The sequence below is a fragment of the Colletes gigas genome, unplaced genomic scaffold (genome assembly GCF_013123115.1).
Source record: "Colletes gigas isolate AHSC1104 unplaced genomic scaffold, ASM1312311v1 Colletes_gigas_Sc00011, whole genome shotgun sequence".
In the NCBI taxonomy this organism is placed as follows: Eukaryota; Metazoa; Arthropoda; class Insecta; order Hymenoptera; family Colletidae; genus Colletes; species Colletes gigas.
In genome coordinates this window covers 3328056-3347585 of record NW_025106640.1, presented here as the reverse complement: position 1 = coordinate 3347585, position 19530 = coordinate 3328056, and the positions used below count along the sequence as shown (strand labels likewise).

Here is a 19530-nt window from a genome sequence, read left to right as displayed (position 1 = left end):
ACGCGATATAATTAATAAAGCAACCCCGCGTGGTTCATTTTTCGAACAATTAGCACCACTCGCGTATACTTTTGTATTTTATAAATTAGAGTCGCGAAAGAAACAATGGTCCACTCACGGGTTGTTTTTTTAATGAGTGGACGTTTAATTATGTGAAATATATCTTTTTTTTTATGAATGGAAATACTGCTTTAAAAGATTGTTGTATATAGACGAAATGTTTCATTTTTCTAAACGCGTAAAAATTTATACTTTTAACGAATACATTTTTGTCACAGATTTGTGATGCATGTAAAAATGATATATTATGATTAAATTGATCGTAGATTTAATTCAACCGTAATATTTGTTAATAAATAATGGATCTTTTTATAAATATACGGAATTCTTTGCATGAATTAAAGTTTGTCCGCGATCATTGTTTCAATCGATGTAAAATAAAATGCTTGCATCAAAAGGGTATGCAAATTGCAGTTCGATTTTTCATATTGAGAGTTAATTTCCGCGTAGAATCGACATCTTTCTTCGTTATTGGTTTTTTTCTATGAATTTAATTTAGTTTTTAGTACAGTAAAATATAATTATTGCAATACATACGTCTTATTATACCAGGAATGAAATTTATTTGGTATTTATCTTAACACTGAAATGAACTTAATGAAATTTTGTAATATCAATTTTTGCTCGTGGAAAATCTGATTCAATTATTAATTTTATAATATCATTTGTACTAGTACATCATTATTTCTTTTGTGTCCACTAATATATTTTTATTTCAGCTTACTAATCCTTTGAGTAAGTTCTTCTTACAGAGTATAGAAGCATAGATGAATAGAATATGAAATAATAAAGGGGAAGATTCAATATGAATTTGAAATAATTAATGGTCAAAATTACTAGAAGATATGGGATTCAAGCTTGATCGTTCTTAGAGAAGCAACTATTTTGTACAGTTATTTATTATCTGGTTTTATGTTTCAGGAAAACATCGTGGGATCAACAAAAACAAGAAACAGAAAATATCTTCTCGTATTTCTTCATTTTATGCGAGTTATATTTATTGTATATGAGTTTATGTTTCAGGAAAACATCGTGGGATCAACAAAAACAAGAAACAAAAAATATCTTCTTGTACTTCATGTTTCTGCAGATTGCGTTGCGTTAGAATTAAGTACAAATGTATATAGATTGTAAGATAAATATGCGTCTATTGCGATATCGTAATAAGTATTACAGAAAGAAAAACGTACGTTTAAGTAGGTACAATTACTATTAAAGTGCACATTGGTATTCTACTAAGCAAGGTTCATACGTGCAGTTGCACTTTCCTACTTCGTTTCTCAGTGTCTTGTGAGGCACTATCGAAGTACAATGTATCCATTTGAGTTGGAACAATTAATATCAATATGCATATTGGTATTTTAATAGTCTGGTTTCCTACGTGCTGTTGCACATTCATATTTCGTTTCCAGAAAACATGTGGTGGACTGTCTCACATGTATCGCGATTTTGTTAGTTTTTTTTGGTCTGTTCATCAGGCAACTCTTCAGTAAACTCTTCCTTTTCTCTGAGCTTTTCTCATAGGAGAAAATATCCAAGTCTGTTAATTAGGATTCCTCGCCAAAGGTTGGGTGGTTGGGGCGAGGCTAGGGGGGGTCTCCATTCGCAGCAACCTCCACGTGGTGAGACCTGGGTCATATTATTTACTATGTATTTAATTTTATCATTAATAATCATTAATTACATAGCAAATAATATGAGCTAATGGCTGCGATCTTCTTCTGATAGTTTCACATACGCTCTTCAGATCGTAGCAATCGTAAATTCGTTAACTCGGCAATGTTGCCTTAAAAGTAAAAGTAGAAAAGAATTTGTGGTTCACACACTCAAAAATAAATAAAATTGATTTGTATGGTATTTCTCTACTCAAATTTCAATTCATATTGCATAGTTTTCACATTAAAATATCCTAAAAATTGATTTACTTTGGGGAGAGGATTTTGAGAAACGTATTATAGAAAACATAGTGTTGGCTTCTGAGTATTTTCCTCATTTCTTTGTTTCGAAATCTGTTTTAGCAGTAATGACAAGTATAAGCGAGGCTCGCAAATATGTTTTCAACATTTGACCTTATCACAGATTAGTTTCTTTCTCTTCCCATCTTTAATTAAGTAAATGTGAAATTCGTCGGTTGGATTCAGTGGACACATGATATTGTATCCATCATTCTGAATTTGGTATTTTTAACATTTCGTATTCGTGATCAACGTCCTCAAAAATTTTCGAGTGGCAAGTTTTATGTGAATTCAATTGATTTTGAATATTAAGGAAACCTCTTTGCGATCCAACGTTACCAAATATGCTATAAGAGAACGTAGACGATTTGTTTTAATAAAACAGTAACTTCAAACGGTACATGTGCACTCAAACGATTTAATTCTGCTTCCAAACTTGTTTCTCTATCTTTAAACGTTTCAAAAGTGTGATTTTATAAGCCCAGTTTAAAAATAATTTTAAACAACTTAAGTAGCGCGTTTACGTTAATGTACTTTCGTACTAAACGCACATAATTTATGAACTTTTTTTATCTGAAATACATATATTCGTATATTTATATTTACACAATGGTGCAATCGTTGTCGGTTGGTTTTTGGGAAATGATACATCTGGCGCAAAAAATTTATGCGTAGTATCAAAAACGCGTCGAAATTATCACCAATCTGTTTGCACATGCAATCACGTTCTGCCAATCGTAAGACGAAACACAATTGCATTTTCGGTAACATAGACAAGACCTTTTCAGCCTGGTATATGTAGTATTTTAATATTTGACGAAGCCTCTTTTCGATATTAAGCATCGAAGCCTAAAGTATCTTATTATAATATTTAAATTAAATACATTATTCAAAATAGGTTTGATAATCTATAAGAGAAAAAACTTATGCAAACTTGTACAAAATCATCTAATCGAATTTTTATATATCACGGTTCCTTAATTTTGCAGCTTACCTGCTGCTCGTTAATTATAGGGAGTAATTAATATATTACTGTCGAGTGTGATAAAGTACCCTAAGTACGTGTTTGGTCGTGAATTGCGATTTTGTGAATTAATGTTGCGAATAATGAGGCAACTATTTGTTAATTTATTTGAATTGCTATACAATGAATTAATGTTGCAAATAAAATTACATCTATGATACAATTGGACGATGAACAGTATTCGGTAACAAAAATCTTGATGAATAAGTCTTTTCACGTGTGCGGTGCTGGTAAACGTTATATATAGCGATTTGCGAAAAGCTGATGGCATTAAATATATTGCTCTAGTTTTCTAATATTTATTTGGACAGTGTTTGTTCTAGAACGCTATGAACAAAACTGTCAGCATTTTATTTAAATGCTTTACTGATTAAAGTGTCACCTTGGTTATGTCTATGTTAAATAAATATTATAATTATATTATATATCTACTAGGTCAAATTTCAAGGTCACATAAATATTGTGAACAATATTCATGACGAAATTATATAGTAATATCGTGTTCCTTACAAGCGAGGTATCTAATGTAGTTGAATTTTTAGTACATTCAAAGAGGATATCGTATAAATGTAGTAGGAATATTGTTTTATTCTAATAAAATAGTACAATACCACAACGATGAAGCTAAGAAAGTAAGAAGGAAGTAAATATAAATAAAGTCACACGTTTCTAGAATTACGTTTTGAACGATGTATTGATACAGTTCGTTTCCATATGCCTGGTCAAATTAATTACAATCAATTAATCAAATTAATTGATAGAAAATTGGACAAGAAGTGTCTTTTGAATTAGCTGATAATACTCTGCCCTCGTTGCGATTTTTTCGAACATTATCGGTGCCTTTATTTGCCTAGGGGCACCATTTACATGCAAATAGTATTTATTTCTCGCTATCTGTGTCCATTATGATCCGATGTTATAACAACGGTATCTAAAAATCTCAGATACTGTGTGCAAGAAGTTGTCACATCATGTATCGGTTTTTTATTGCTATTTACTAAGTGATAAATTAACAGATAAGATGCATTACTGTATGGTGTACCGAAAAAGAAATACTGTTTTATTTCTGTATTCTTTGTTTTTCTTCAAACGTCGCCCTCGTTTTTGTTTTAACAACTGCTGCGGAATTATTGGTATTAACTATGCAAATCTTTTAGATATGGATATCGGTTTGTTGCGAGGAACTCAATAAAAGGCTGACTCTTAATGGTTCATGCTTAGTTCCGAAACAAGCGCCATGAAGTTATCAGCCGTTCTAGTTTTTCTGACGGTCGTGAGTAGTTCTCAGGCACGATCACCGCGGGTCGAGACATCTTCAGGAGGTATAGTTGGTTACGTTAAGAAGTCTCGTTCAGGTAGGGAGTATGCAGCTTTCGAAGGTGTTCCTTACGCACAGCCTCCTCTTGGAAAACTTCGGTTTCTAGTACGTTAAAAACTTTCCTACGTAATAACAGTGGCGAACTATTGAAATGCAATGTAAAAATACAATTTCGATAATTCAAAGTATCGACTGGAGGTATGTAGTGTTGCTGGATTTAACATAGAAGGCTGTTTAATTTTTATTTATATTTATTTTCAAAACTTTTTAACTTTCGAATATAAAATTTGGGTACGCGTGTCATGGGTTCGCCACTTTTGATTTACGAAGAGTATTTAGAGAAAACAAGAAATATCTATATTTCGATTATAATAAATTCTATCTGCATACAAATTTTACCCATCTGTAGTGTATAGTATTATTGAAAAAAAATTTAAAAGACGCACATTATTTGTTAAGACTTATTTTCAATATTTGAGGTTCGAGTAAAAATGAAGGTTTACCGACGTAGAAAGTTCCTTTCGAGGAACTATCACAGCGGTATTTTTATCTGTAATTACTATATTGAAAACTGTTCTTTTTACTTCCATTTTATTTTAATATCCTCAAGCAAGCAGATAGTCCGGTGTTCCGTTTGCACATTATTTTTTTTTGTTTTCTTTCGGATAGTCTTCGTACGAGACATTGTTCGTTGATAATATATCTTCTATACGTTTTCCGTGAACTCGTAGCCACCGAAACCTGTCCTGAAATGGATCCAGGATCTTCCAGCAACGAAGAAGAGTCAGGTTTGCACGCAATACCTCATGTCTCCGGTAAAGGGAGACAGGGTCATAGGTTGCGAGGATTGTTTGTACATGAACATTTACGTACCAACTATAAAGGACAAAAAAAAATTGTTGCCAGTGATGTTTTGGATCCACGGTGGAGCTTTCCAGTTCGCTAGTGGAAACGAGGCGGACGAGACGCTTTTGATGGATCGTGATGTTATATTGGTCACGATCAATTATCGTTTAGGACCTTTCGGTAAGAATACTGGTCGTCGAGGATTCGAATAATTCGTTGTCTTGAAAGTCCAACTTGTTACAAGGCATTTGAAAATTGTATTTAAGGTTTCCTTAGCACGGGAGACCGTGTGCTACCCGGAAACATGGGACTGAAAGATCAGAGTATGGCTTTGCGATGGGTGTCGAACAATATTCATTCCTTCGGTGGCAATTCCAAAGAAATCACACTCTTTGGCATGAGTGCTGGCGGTTCAAGCGTGCACTATCATTATTTATCGCCATTAAGTGCTGGACTATTCCAACGTACGTTGCCACTGCAAGTTTCAAATATTCTATTTTAGAGTACATCGTTCTTGTTGTACATCATTTTTGTCGGGTAGGTGGCATATCGATAAGTGGTGTAGCACTCGATTGCTGGGCTCAGCCGAAACATGTTCAGGAAAAAGCTTTAAAACTGGGTGCTCTGATGGGATGTCCCACAAACAATCTAAGTAAAATGATCGAATGTTTACGAGAACGTCCAGCCCGACTTATTTCTCAAGCTGTTGGCGATTTCATGGTAGAATTGGCATTATTTTTACTCTTTATATTTTGTATGTACAGGATGTCAAAGAAAGGGGTTCGGAAATCTACTTATCTTATTTTATCATTATTATTGTTATATTTTAAATTCTTTTCTTAAATATCCTGTATACTATCGCGAGGACAATCGAGAAGTTTTTCGTTTCATTGTCTCTGACATAATTTCAAATACTAGTATTGGCTATACAATCCATTCACTCCGTTCGGGCCAGTCATCGAGAGGCAAAAGTGTCCTCGTCCGTTTATTAATAAATCACCGATCGAGATCATTGCTAGAGGCGAAGCGTTAGACGTTCCGTGGATTGCAGGAGTCGTTGAAGACGAGGGATTATATACTGCTGCAGGTTCGATATCACGCGACGAACGTTTTTATCCTTATCTTTGTTCTTTCGTTAAATGTTAATCGTATTCGTGCAGAATTTGTCGCCAACGAGGAACTTCTGGAAGAGTTGAACGTGAAATGGGATAACATATCACCATTTTTGCTCGACTTTAACTATACCATTCCGCTCGAAGAACATAAAACTGTGTCTGAGATGATTCGGAAGCATTATCTCGGATCTGATAACATTTGCAGCAAAACGTCAGCCGCGGTGGTACAGATGATGAGCGATCGGTTGTTTAAGCTCGACTATGCAAAAGCAGTTCGTTTGCAGGCGGAAATGCACAAAAGTCCGGTTTGGACCTATTTGTACTCGTACAGGGCTCAGCACAGTCTTAGCGACCGCTTAAGCGGCACCACTAAAAATTTCGGTAATTTTTTTTAGATTCGGTTTCGCGTAACATTACAAAAGTTTAGAGATATTAACGAGTTTCTTGTATCAGGTGTCAGCCATGGCGACGACATATTTCTCATTCTTGATTCGACGATAGATAACACTTCGAATTTTGTGGATAAAGAAATGCAGAAGATTCTGCTTGACTTTTACACGTCGTTTGCTATCGAGGGGTAAGTGCAATAAATTGCAATCCGAAGGTAGACGATTCTTTTTGAAATAATCGAATTCAGATTGTACATTGTTTCCTTGTGGGCTGTAACGCGAATTATTAGACTGTGCATTATGGTTGTAAACATTTTTAGGACACCGAAGATCGGTAAAGTCGAATGGAAGAAACTGGTCGGCAACGAAAAAGCGTTTTCTTACTTGCATATAAAAAATCCAAGTGAACTGGTCATGGCCAGCGACAACGACTTTGCGCAGAAGAAGTTTTGGTCCACGATTAAATTCAACGAGAATAAACTGTCCAAATCATTAACTACTGAGGTTCGAGATAAAATAAACGGAAAATAGCTGTTTATTGTGATTAACCATTTCTGACAAGTAGCAAAGAAACGAATAAAAATTGAAATTTCATATTCCTTTAACGAGATAGTAAATATTTAATAACGATACAGAGGGTATATGATTTACAATAACAGACTATAATCTCTTGTTCATACAGAATGGATGACAAATCTGTTGTATTTAATTAAACCTTCCTTTTTGCGGTTACATAATATCAGATACATTATCAGTTAAATGATTACTTTACTAATTTTCTATCGATATACGACATGCCAGACTTAGTTGAAATAATAAATATTCAGTAGGATATTTCATTTTTAACATTTCATTGAAGTTGTTTTGCAGAGTTCGTTCAAGTAATAACGAAAAAAAATGTATTTATCATCGATAGTTTAAACAATAAAGCAGAATATGTATAGACAAAAATCACGAATGTTATTCATCGTTAGTGTAAGACTATTTTTGTGCAAATTTTCCCTTTATTAAATCTTTTATGCAAATCGCAGGAATAAAGTCGTGTTTGAATAATTACTTTGATAAGAATTGACTCGACTAATATTTATTCGCGAATGACTCAACGGTCCCGAATTACACGCTTTTTTTCGTGGAAGGAAAATGATAATTGGAACAAGTCGAGGCTTGACATACAAAATCGTTTATTCATATAAAAGGACACTTTATACTAGCACGTACTGTCAAAAAACTAGCCTACTTCCGTACAGTCGGGACAACCGAGATTTTCCCGGCTCGCTCGTTTCTTTATGTATCACATATTATTATACGCGGCAAACGATAACGGGTTATGCTGAGAATAAGGGTAATAATTGTCATTGTGGTCGTAGGTCGTGTATGAAAAAAAATAAAAAAAAATATCCGAAGAAGTTCATCACGAGCATTGAGTATATTCGCGTACTGAGCGCCATGTTCGATTTCGCTATTCACAGCATGATCAATTTTAATCCACTCAGCTCTCCTTTCCCGTTGATCATTAAATTATTAGCCGAAGGACACTGCTGCAACGCGCGAACGGTTGCTCTCGAAGACTATTGGCACCAGATAAAAATTGGTCATTCTGTGCATAAATATCATGCGTTTATGTATATATATAAAAAATCGCGCGGATCGTCGTGTTGGTACGAAAACGCGTCCGTCGATCGTAAATCGTCCGAACGACGGGAAGATTTCACCAACACTGTGAGCCCCCGCCATCGTTATTAATTACATGCATCATCCTATGTATTCACCATAATTAATATATCTTACGTTAGAGTTACATGTATATCATATAAACGTACCGTCGTGTAACATTCGATACTCATTACTTTCAATACACTATCGCTATGAGTGATGTGGTTATTAAGATAAATACTAGGCTCGACTAATTACTAGCATTGTTAGCTTGGGAAGAATCGATTCGACTGCGGGAAGTACCGAATCACGATCAATCGATCGAGCAGCGAGCGTTACTTTCGACGCGGATCAGCGAAGCGATCGCGTTTCGATCGCGAGGTTGGTAACTTGAATTACGGACAAGATCGTTTTGATAGATTCGAGGAAACTATTAGTTTGTGCGTTTTGCAAAGAGATACGGTATATACTGACTCTTTTCTCTCGACCGAACTATGTTTGGGGATGTGAAATATACAAACGTCGGTTGGTCCGGGCGTTCAAGGGATAGAAACTGGCTGAGTTTAATGGTAGAAAGTAGGCTATAAATGCTGAAGACGCGTGTCAGGAATGTCTATCGGTCGAACGGCTCGGATCATCAACCGACTCGATTGGCTGAATCGATCGATTCGCGTGGTCACGGGTTGCGTTAAGAATTAAATACTCTCTAACGATTGCTTTAGGCCTAACCTGAACAGCGAAACGATTAACATGTCAGACGAGAAATACACCACTGGACACGCGCGATACTTACGTTTCGCGACAGTTTTTCTTTAAGTTTCACGAAACAAAGAGCGAAAGCGTGTTCCATACGTTCTTCAACTTTATTATCGACGTTATTAAAATATTTCTTCTTTGAAAACAGCGATGGTAATTATTATGGCCACTTGTATCACGATCGAGTGGGTGACCGATCGATCTGTTCTTTTTCATATTGACAAGAGTTTCCTTTCTCGTTTACAATTTCATTGCGTGTAGTTTTATTGCGTAGAACACATTCGTTTGATCGAACGCGTTCCCGTCAATTTTCATCCGTAAATACGAGGTCGATCGACGGAACGCGCTTTACAATGGGATTCGCGGGTTACTGATATCAGGAAGACAGTGTTTGGACTTGTCATCTTCATCCGATTATAAATACAGACAGTATGCGCAGTATTTTGTGCGACGATAATAGCGTTCAATTCTATTACACCTAAAGAGTGTCGACGAGGTTCCGGAGTCTCAAAGCGTGACGTTCGTGTCCCGCGTTCGACTCCACCCTTTTGCGCGCTTCACGCGAACACTATTGCGAACAAACCACGACGACGTCCCGTCGTTTGTCAGAAAGAGAGATTTATCAAAGTAATTGACTGTTCACCGATATATCGCGGTGGAGGGGCGGCGGGACCGAGCAGAGCAAAGCACGCTTTCCGAAGATTTACAATGATATAATCACGCGACACTTTGAGACTAGAGGAACGACGGACGATCATTTGCCGTAAATAATTATACTTTCGTACAAACGTATAGAACATCGTTAAGTATTATTATTAGGAGGGTACAGTGCATATAAAGAATCGTATAAATGTATATATATTTATATTTATATATATATATTTTTTTGTATATATATATATAATGAGGCCAGCTCGCCGGAGAAGCAAATTCGCAATCGGTCCTCCGCGCGAGCCGCTGTTTGAGCTTTGAGATACGCGTACCTTTCGTCGTGTCTTTCTTTAATCTTTTAAACACATAAATGTACCATGCACACACACGTACACACACGCGAACGCACGCACGCACGCACGTGCGCGCACACTCGAACGCGAATCGTTTATTGCACCGGGGTTCGTTCGCTCGTCGATAAGAACCCGAGATTACTCGTGTTTGTTGCGCTCGCGAAGGCAGGAAGACGGCTGTAAAACTTGCGGATTTCGAGTGCGTAGACAAAAATAAAATATTTGAAAGAAAGATTGCATTGTTTGTCGCGGTTTTGTTGTCCCGATCGCGTTCGAGCACGCGTGAACGTCAGCAAACGTGAGTAAATGTGGACTGATCGTTTGGCGCACGACACGTGCCAGCCAAAAAAAACGATCCGGGTCTACCTTGATCGTGCAGCGGATTACCCGTCTATAGATCATTGTTGTTCGAGTCTCTACAGTGGTATCGCAAGAGCGACACGTTCTCGCAGGCGGTTCTTATCGAGGGAGCTTGATCCTCGATCGCTGTTACAATGCCACTGTACAAGAAATCGTTCGACGCTTACCAAATCATGCGTTTTTCGTTTTCTTTTTTTGTTTATTTATTTTTTTCTTTTTTTTTGGTTACGTTTTTGCCGAAACGCGATTATCATTTGTTTCCCGTCACCATATTTTTAGACCTAACGACGATCGATTCCCCGAGGCTGTCACTCGAACGACGATGATCGTCGCGCGGCTATGATCAAGCGCCGCTTGGCTGCCACGGAACGAAAGTAGTGCCGCTGTTGTCAGCACTGACGAAGGCACAGTCATAAGTCTCGTACGTTCGGCAATATCTTTCATTTTTTTTTTCCTTTTTCACCATAACCATCGTTTACTCGCAAAAAATGGCGTGAGACGTGGAACTATCACGAAGTATCGTCCACTCTCCCATTCCCGTTCCACCGGTTTGCTTCATTTCCGTTTCACGTTTGGCACCAGAAACGAGCCTTACTTTTTACGTAGCTAAATCCCATTTTTAGTCCCTTTCGTTTTCATCTTATCCTCTACTACTCTCGCTCTCGTTCTCTCTCTCTCTCTCTCTCTCTCTCATTTTTTGTATATAACATAATATAATATTATAATATAAACGTTTACGTTTTGGCCACTCAGTTCGTGATCGCCGAAGCACATTATTGTCTGTGTTTCGCGACATTTAGATAGTTTAGAATATTTTTAAATTCACTTTTATACAACACTGATCCTCCTCTAGACTTCTTCCTCGTATGTACGATTCTTTGCCGGATCACCGGGGTCGTGTTGGCCGGCTCATCTCCTCCTTCTGGCTGTGGCTGCTGCGATCATCTGCCTCAGCATTGGCTCTGGACTGCACACCCTGGGGTCGCATTTCATGTTACCGTCGCCTCCGCAGCTGAAATTCCAAACCATTCGTTTAAATTCATCTGTCGCGTGCATTCCCTGAAAAGCAATCGCTACGACGCGTAAACCTCGCGACACACTCGACTTTCATTTCCACCGGAAGATAGACTCTCTGTTAAGTTTTACTTACGTGCATTGAAGACAAGGTCCCGACGCGGACCTAATGACTTCTCCAACGCGGTACGCTTGGCCGCGGATTTGGCAGCCGCTTCGTTTCGCGGCACCTTTGTACGCGTGGGCGTGGAAGTGCGGCGGTAACGTGGTCGTGGTCGTCGTCGTGGTCGTGGTTATGTTGAGCGACGTGGCCATCGATACCGGGCACTCGTATCTAGGACAACAGAAACCGCTGATCGGTTCCTCGTGGCAGCCCGGAATCGGTGGCGGGCAGCTCTGCTGAAGACAGATGATGTCGCTTCTGAAGCAGAAGCAGAAGTCGCACGGATCGTCCCTCGGTATCTGTTGAGCGGACACGTAAACCTTGCCCCCGTATCTGCAAGTGCCTGGCCCGTAGATAGCCTGATCGTCTTCGTCGTAGTCCTCCCCGGACACGGACTGATCGGGATACTCGGGTATCTGTGGAGCTAGAGTGCTCGTGGATCCTTTGTGATAGCCAGGTTGTTCGGCTGTTCCGTACGTGTCGTTTACTGGCTGAAGAGGCTCCTCGACCTCACCCTCGACAGGTTCCACCTTCTCGGTAGTCGAAGCAGATTCTGGTAACGTTGGTTCACCGTGATGCGGCAAACCTTCTTCTCCTTCCTCCGGTTCTTCCACCGACGGTTCCGTTGGAAGCGCTTCTTCGGTTTTCGTGGCTTGTTCCTCTGCAGGTGCTTCGGTTACCTGTTGACCTTCTCCAGGTGCCATCGATACACCTTCCTCTTTATGTTCTTCAGGAATTACTGGTTCTACGGTACTCTTTTCTTGAGGCTGTTCCGTCGATGCCTTGGTCGTGTACTCTTCGGGCGTTGTCTCGACTTCTGGACGTTTCTCTATTCCGGCTTCTGTCGATGCTTCGGGCGCCGATTCCGTCGAAGGTTGAGTCTCTTCCGATGGTCGGCTCGGTAGAGTCGTCTTTGTTGGAAGTTCCTGCTCCTCAGGCGCAATCGGAGTTTCCGTGGATTCGGCCAAAGAAGGTTGTTCGTGAGAACTAGTCGCTTCAATTTCAGGCGCGGATGTACTTGGCTGTGCTAATTCTTCTTCGCTGATCATTGGAGCTTTGGTCGATTTTTCTTCAACTTGAGGAGGCTCGGTTGCACTTGGTGTAGCTTCTTTGAGTACTATACTTTCTGTAGTTTGCGGAGTTTCTACTTCTTCTTCGGGTAGCGATGTTTGTTGCTCACCTTCCACAGGTTTCTCTTCTTCGGGAAGACCCTCTGTTACTTCGACAGGCTTCTCTTCTGGAAGAACTTTCTCTGTAACTTCGGCAGGCTTCTCTTCTTCAGGGAGAACTTTCTCGGTTACAGAAGGCATCTCTTCTTCAGGAAGAGCTTTCTCTGTAACTTCGGCAGGCTTCTCTTCTTCAGGGAGAACTTTCTCGGTTACAGAAGGCATCTCTTCTTCAGGAAGAACTTTCTCTGTTACAGAGGGCACCTCTTCTTCGGGAAGAACTTTCTCCGTTACAGAAGGCACCTCTTCCTGAGGGAGAACTTTCTCCGTTACAGAAGGCATCTCTTCCTCAGGAAGAACTTTCTCCGTTACAGAAGGCACCTGTTCCTCAGGGAGAACTTTCTCCGTTACAGAAGGCATCTCTTCCTCAGGAAGAACTTTCTCCGTTGTAGAAGGCACCTGTTCCTCAGGGAGAACTTTCTCCGTTACAGAAGGAATTTCTTCTTCAGGAAGACCTTTCTCCGTTACAGAAGGAATTTCTTCTTCAGGAAGACCTTTCTCCGTTACAGAAGGAATTTCTTCTTCAGGAAGAACTTTCTCAGGTACTTCTGTAGACTTCTCTTCTTCAGAAATATCCTTTTCGGGCATTTTGCCAGGAAGAATATGTTCAGGAATTTCACTTGGAAGCTCTGTAGTAGTTGCTTTTTCTGGCACTTGAGATGGAAGCTCTTTCTCTGGAACTTCTTCGACAGGAGTTACAGTCTCAGGAATTTCTTCAGCAGGAGTTACTTTCTCAGGAACTTCAGTGGTCAGTTCTTTCTCAGGGGTTTCGACTGGAATTTCTTTCTCTGGTGCTACTGGTACAGGAAGCTCTTTTTCTGGAACATCCGTAACAGGAGCTATTTTTTCAGGAACATCGGTAGTTTTTACAGGCACCTCGGTTGGAAGTACTTTTTCTGGCACTTCAGGAAGCTCTGGTTTCGGTGCTTCGCTAGGAAGTATTTTCTCCGGTACTTCGGTTGGACTGACTTCAGCTGGTATCTTAGATACAGGTTCAACCGTTTCCTCAGTCTCTACTGCTGGAGTCGTTTGAACTTCAACTTCTCCTTTCTCTTCTTGCATCGGTGGCTGTACTGTTTCTTTTTCCAGAGACGGTTCTTCGGTTTGTTGCGTTGTTCCTGGCATGCCATCCTCCAATGGTTTCTCTCCCATCGATGGCTCTTCGGATACGCCTTCACCTTCCACGCCAGGTTTCTGTTCTTCCGTTTCTTTCTGAGGTATGACTGAGGTACTTTGAGGTATTGACGTTGAACTGACTTCAACGGCTGGCGTACTTGATTCACCAGGTTGTTCTTCGCCTGCTGCAGTAACTTCTTCGCCTTGTGGAGCAATCTTGGTTGGTTCCGTAGATGCGATACCCTCTTCTACGCTCGGTTTCTGAGTTTCTTCTTCAGGTTTCTGCTCTTCCACGGTAACAGCTGGTACAGTACTTACTTCTTCGGTTGGTATTATCGGTTCTTCCGTTCCTTCCTTCAAAGAAATATCAGGCTCCTCCGTCATTTGTTCTTGTTTCTCCGTTACTTGTTCTGGAATCGTTGGTTTTGGAGCTTCGTGTTCGCTTGGTGTTGTACTTTCAGACACTTCGCCTTCGATCGGAGCAGTCGATGATTCGGTTGTTGGTTGCTCTTTTGGTTGTTCCTTAACGCTTACGGTAACAGATTCTTCTGTAGAAGGTATCGGTGATTCCTTTTCAGTCGCAGGTTGCTCAGCTTCTTCGGGTAGAGTTGATTCTGAAACCGATTTTACGCTAGTCGCTTCAGGCGTTGCTTCCGTGATTTCTTCTTGAGGAGTTACGGACGGTGTAGCTTCTTCTTCGGTGGGCGAAACAGATTCAGGAGTTTGTTCTTCAGGTGGAGCGCCTTCCTCGGGCTTCATTTCAACCGGAGTTTTCTCGCTAACTTTCTCTTGCTCGGTTGTTTCTTTGGGTTCAGAAGATATCGTTGGTAGTTCGGTGCTAGTTTCAGATATTTCGGTAGAGCTTGGTAATTGTTCCTCTGGCAGTTTTTCGGGTTGCTGCGTAGAGAGTTCAGTGGGCCTTTCAACGCCTTCTGTAGTTGCCTTCACCTCACCTTCTACCGCAGGTGTTTCTTTGGTTTGTTCCTCAACTACAGAAGTAGGCGTCGAAGGTTCAGTTTCGACTGGTACTGTTTGTTCTTCTTCGGGAGAAAGTGGTTGTTTGGTAGTTGGCTCACCTTCGCTGGATGGCGTCGTTTCTTCTTTCACTACTGCTTCGGTACCAGTTGGTTCTTCTTTACTTATGCCAGGAACAGTTGCTTCTTCCGATACCGGAGCTTCCGTAGAGCCTTCCATTTCTGGTGTTGCAGGCGCTCCGCCTTCCGTAGGTTGAATGGCTTCCTGTTCTACCGGAGTAACTTTGGGTTCATCGCCAGCTTTGACACTCGGTTCCGAAGTAGACACTTCTACAGCGGGAGACGATGGTCCTTCGGTCTCTGCCTCGCTCGGTTCAACAGTCTGCAATTCGCTTTCAGGCGTCGATTGTTCAGGTTGCGTGGGCTGTACTTCTACGCTGGCAGTGGTCTCTTCTTCTATCGGTTTCTGACTTTCAGTAACCGATGGAGGTTGACCTTCCGATACTGGAAGCTCTGGCATCATGGACGAACTTGGTACTTCAGGTTCTTTGCCCGCACCTTCTTCTGGAATTGCAGGAGAAACAGTTGCTTCGGGTTCACCCATCACAGGTTTCTGCGTTTCTTCCGATGGCTCTTCTTCCACGGATTTCATCGTAGCGGGAGCAGCTTCTTTTTCAATTCCCATAGACGTTTGTTCCACTTGGATCGACTCCGTCGTCACAACTGTTTGTTCCTCGCCGGTGGCTGGACTCGAAGTTTGCTCCTCAGGCGTCTGCCCTTCGATCGGTTGTTCGGTAGACGGAATATTAGTTACTTCCTGTTCTTCCACGCCCTTTTCCGATGTACTGGGTACTTCTGGAGTTTCTTTCGGTTCCTCGGAAGGAGCTTGACTGGAGGACTCTACTGGAGGTACCGAAACGACAGTATGTTCTTCAGGTTCCTTGGTCGATTCTGCAGCCGTTGTCGGTTGTACGTGTTCGGGTTCAACAGGCTTCGGTGTCGTTTCGGTGAAACCAGGCACAGTAGTCTGTCCGTATTCCTTAACACCTTGAACAGGTTCTTTCGTGGACTCTAGAACCGGAGTTTCGGAAACTGTAGGCGTTACCGTCTTCTGTTCTTCTTCCTCTGTCTCGTATTTAGGCGTTTCGTGTTCGATCATATGGTTATCGGATTCTAATACCGCTGTAGGAGTCGAGTCGCACGTGTACATCGGACAACAGGAATCTTTGCTCGTGTGTACAGGCATACAATTCGATAGATGACTCGGAGGTGGCGGACACTGGACAAGTTCGCACTGAACGATACTGCTGATGCAACGGCACTGGAGTTGACAGGGATTCACTGGAGGAATAGCGGAGTTGTTGTAGTAAGATTGTCCTTCGATGAGACAGTTGCCTTCTCCTGGAATTGCAGGTGGTGCATGATCCGGATACTTGGATGTTGTTTCCTCTTCCGGTGTTACTCCAGGCGTCGAAGGTTGTTCGAATTCTTGTTCGGTTGTTATCTTCGGCGGTACTTCTTCCGCGTACGGCGTAGATTCTGGTATTTCTTTCTCCTTGGTGGGTTCTGCAGTCGACAATTCGGGTACTCTTTCTGGCGTAACTGGAACTTCTGTTTCTTTTACTAACGGAATTTCTGTCATAGCTGCTTCTTTCGATGGAGTTGCTTCTGTCTGAACTTCTTCGGGAAGCGAAACTTTCTGTTCCTCTTCCGGCAACGCCGTTTCTACGGAAGATGCGGTGAACGCTTCTGAAACTGCAGATTCAGTGGAAGACACTTCAGGCACTTCAGTACTGACACCTTTTTCTACTGGTTTACCTTCCTGTTCGCTCGTTACTTCAGTCGGGATTGCTTGCGTTGAGGTTTCAGTTTGAACTGCTTCCGTGGATGCTTCGGGTAGAACCGCTTGTGTGGATGCTTCGGACGATACTTCTGGTTTCTGAGTGCTTTCTGGTAATTTTTCTTCCTCAACAGGCTGTTCTGGAGCCAGTTTAGAAGGCTCAGTTGTTATTTCTTCAGCGGGAACCTCTGTTTGCTTCTCTTCAGGTACAGGAGCTTCCGTGGATGGAATTTCTTCACCAGCAATCGTCGTAGAAACGTGTGGAGTTTCTTTTACAATTTCAGTCGTCGCTTCGGGTTCTCCTTTAACTCCAATTGTAGTTTCACCTAAACTAGGAACTTCCGTAGGCACAGATTCGGCACCTTCGGTTGGTTTCTCTTCAACCATTGGACCTTCCGTGGAAATTTCTTCCGAAACTGGAACTTGACTCACACTTTCTTGAACAGGAGTGACTTCGCTTGGTTTTTCTTCTTCCACAGATTTTTCGGTTGGCTTTTCCTCCTCGACAGGCCTTTCGGTCGGAGCTTCAGATGGTTTTTGTTCCTCGGTAGGTCCTTCGGTTGTCTTCTCTTCCTCAACTGTAGTCTTCTTTTCCTCTTCAATAGGCTTTTCTGTTGGGGCCATCTCAGTAGACTTTTCACCCTCTGATGGTTTCTCTTCTTCTACAGGCTTTTCGGTTAGCCCTTCTTTTTCAGTAGGTTTCTGTTCTTCAATAGATTCTTCAGTCGGTTTCTCCACTTCTACAGGTGCTTCGGTCGGTCCTTCTTTTTCAGTAGGCTTTTGTTCTTCAACAGATTCTTCAGTTGGTTTCTCCACTTCCACAGGCGTCTCAGTAGGCTTCTGTTCTTCAATAGATTCTTCAGTTGGTTTCTCCACTTCTACAGGCGCCTCGGTTGCTCCTTCTTTTTCAGTAGGCTTTTGTTCTTCAATAGATTCTTCTGTTGGTTTTTCCTCTTCTACAGGTGCTTCGGTGGGTTCTTCTTTCTCAATAGGTTTCATTTCTTCCATGGTTCCTTCAGTCGGTTTCTCTTCTTCTACAGGCGCTTCAGTTGGTCCTTCTTTTTCAACAGGCTGTTCAGTTGGTTTCTCCTCCTCTGCAGGCTTTTCAGTTACTCCTGCCTCTTCGATAGGCTTTTCTCCTTCAGTTGGTCCTTCAGTTGGCTTTTCTTCCTCAACAGGTTTCTCCTCTTCCATAGGTTCTGCAGTTGATTTTTCTTCTTCCATTGGACTTTCAGTTGGTTTCTTCTCCTCAGCAGGTTTTTCTTCTTCACTAGGCTGCGTTGGTTTCTCCTCTTCACTAGGTCTTTCGGTTACCATCTCCTCTTCTTCAACAGATTTTTCCGTCGGCAGTTTTCCCTCAGCAGGTTTTGCTTCTTCAGTAGGTTCTTCGGTCGGCTTCTCCTCCTCCTCAGTTGGTTTTTGCTCTTCAACAGGTCCTTCCGTTGGTTTTTCTTCTTCGCTGGGCCCTTCAGTTGGTTTTCCTTCCTCGGAAGGTTTCTCTTCTTCGCTAGGTCCTTCAGTTGGTTTTTCTCCCTCGGTAGGCTTCTCCTCTTCAACGGGCCTTTCAGTTATTTCTTCTTCGATAGGCATCTCGGTTGGCTTTTCCTCCGTAACAGGTTTTCCTTCTTCAGTAGGCATTTCAGTTGGTTTCTCCTCTTCAACAGGTTTTTCTTCCTCCGTAGGTTTCTTTTCTTCTAAAGGACTTTCAGTCTCCTGTTCTTCCTCGACTGGTTTTTGCTCTTCAGTAGGTCCTTCCGTAGGCTTTTCTACCTCAACAGGCTCCTCGCTAACTCCCTCAGTTGGCTTTTCTTCTTCGACAGGTTCTTCCTTTTCAATGGGTCTTTCAGTGAACTCTTCTCCTTCGATCGGTTTCGTTTCTTCGGTTGGTTTTTCCTCTTCCTCGACCGGTTTTTCAATCGGTTTCTCTTCCTTCTCGGCAGTTGTTGTTACTGCTTCCTCTTCCGTAGGCTTTTCAGTTGGCGTCTCTTCTTCAAGAGATGGTTTCTGAGTGCCTTCCATTTCCTCTGGTTGTTTTTCTACGCCCATCTTATCTTCTTTACGCTCGGAAATAGGAGGCTTGGTTGGCTTATGTTCTTCAAGCGGAGCCTGAGTTCCTTCTTTCTCCAATTCTGCTTCAGTGATCGATTCTTCGGTCGATGGTAATTCAGCGATAGGTCCTCCGGTTTGAGCTTCCTCCTTCATTGGAATCGGTTCTTCGGTCTTCTGTTCTTCCGGAGCCATTTCGGTAGATGCTTCTTTGGTTATTGGTACTTCAGTCTGTTCGATAGCAGGTTGCTCTGTAGATTCTGTTTCTTCGGGCTTCGTTTCCTCGACTGGAACTACCGTTGGGTGAACTTCTACCATTAAAGAACCTTCTGTTGGTTTCTCACTCTCTGCTGTTTCTGGAGTTACTGGAGCTCCTTCGGTTTTCGGAACGGTTACTTCCTTTATAATTTCTTCCGTAACAGGCTTTTCGCTCGTCTCACCTTCGCCAACAGGCATTTCCGGCGTGCTTTCCTCTTCAACTTCTGGTGTCTTAGCGGTAGACGGAGCTTCTTCCTCGCCTGAAATTGGTTTCTGAGTCACTTGTTCTTCAGGTGCTTCGGGACTAGGTTTCTCGCTTGGCAACTCTTCTTCTGGTGCAGCTGTAGCTTGTTCCATAGGCGTCTCTTCTTCAGGCGTAGGTTTCTGTTCTGGAACAGGACTAACTTCTGTAG

General features: G+C 41.5%; 2 protein-coding genes across 2 annotated transcripts in view; one reads left to right on the top strand and one right to left on the bottom strand.

The window, feature by feature from the left end:
* Window positions 1-4268: 4268 nt before the first annotated feature.
* Window positions 4269-8103, top strand: LOC122398537 (venom carboxylesterase-6-like). The gene is made up of 8 exons (XM_043398508.1): window positions 4269-4462; window positions 5089-5383; window positions 5470-5667; window positions 5745-5923; window positions 6122-6290; window positions 6364-6699; window positions 6772-6895; window positions 7028-8103. The coding sequence occupies exons 1-8, from the start codon at window positions 4277-4279 to the stop codon at window positions 7236-7238; spliced, it is 1698 nt and encodes a 565-aa protein (XP_043254443.1). The 5' UTR covers window positions 4269-4276; the 3' UTR covers window positions 7239-8103.
* Window positions 8104-10003: 1900 nt separating this feature from the next.
* The window catches only part of LOC122398536 (titin-like), a 50158-nt gene continuing 40631 nt past the window's right edge, over window positions 10004-19530 (bottom strand). Inside the window, exons 7-9 of the mRNA XM_043398507.1 lie at window positions 13391-19521; window positions 11631-13171; window positions 10004-11492 (exon numbers count right to left, since the gene is read on the bottom strand). Coding sequence (XP_043254442.1) covers window positions 11390-11492; window positions 11631-13171; window positions 13391-19521 — 7775 coding nt within the window. The 3' untranslated portion in view covers window positions 10004-11389. The remainder of the gene's footprint in view (window positions 11493-11630; window positions 13172-13390; window positions 19522-19530) is intronic.

Bases quoted from the DNA above. Each gene is read 5' to 3' on its own strand.
- LOC122398537 (XM_043398508.1), top strand. From the start codon at position 4,277: ATGAAGTTATCAGCCGTTCTAGTTTTTCTGACGGTCGTGAGTAGTTCT. The intron at 4,463-5,088 runs GTACGTTAAAAA...GTGAACTCGTAG, and splicing joins TTGGAAAACTTCGGTTTCTA to CCACCGAAACCTGTCCTGAA. The intron at 5,668-5,744 runs GTACGTTGCCAC...TTTGTCGGGTAG, and splicing joins AAGTGCTGGACTATTCCAAC to GTGGCATATCGATAAGTGGT.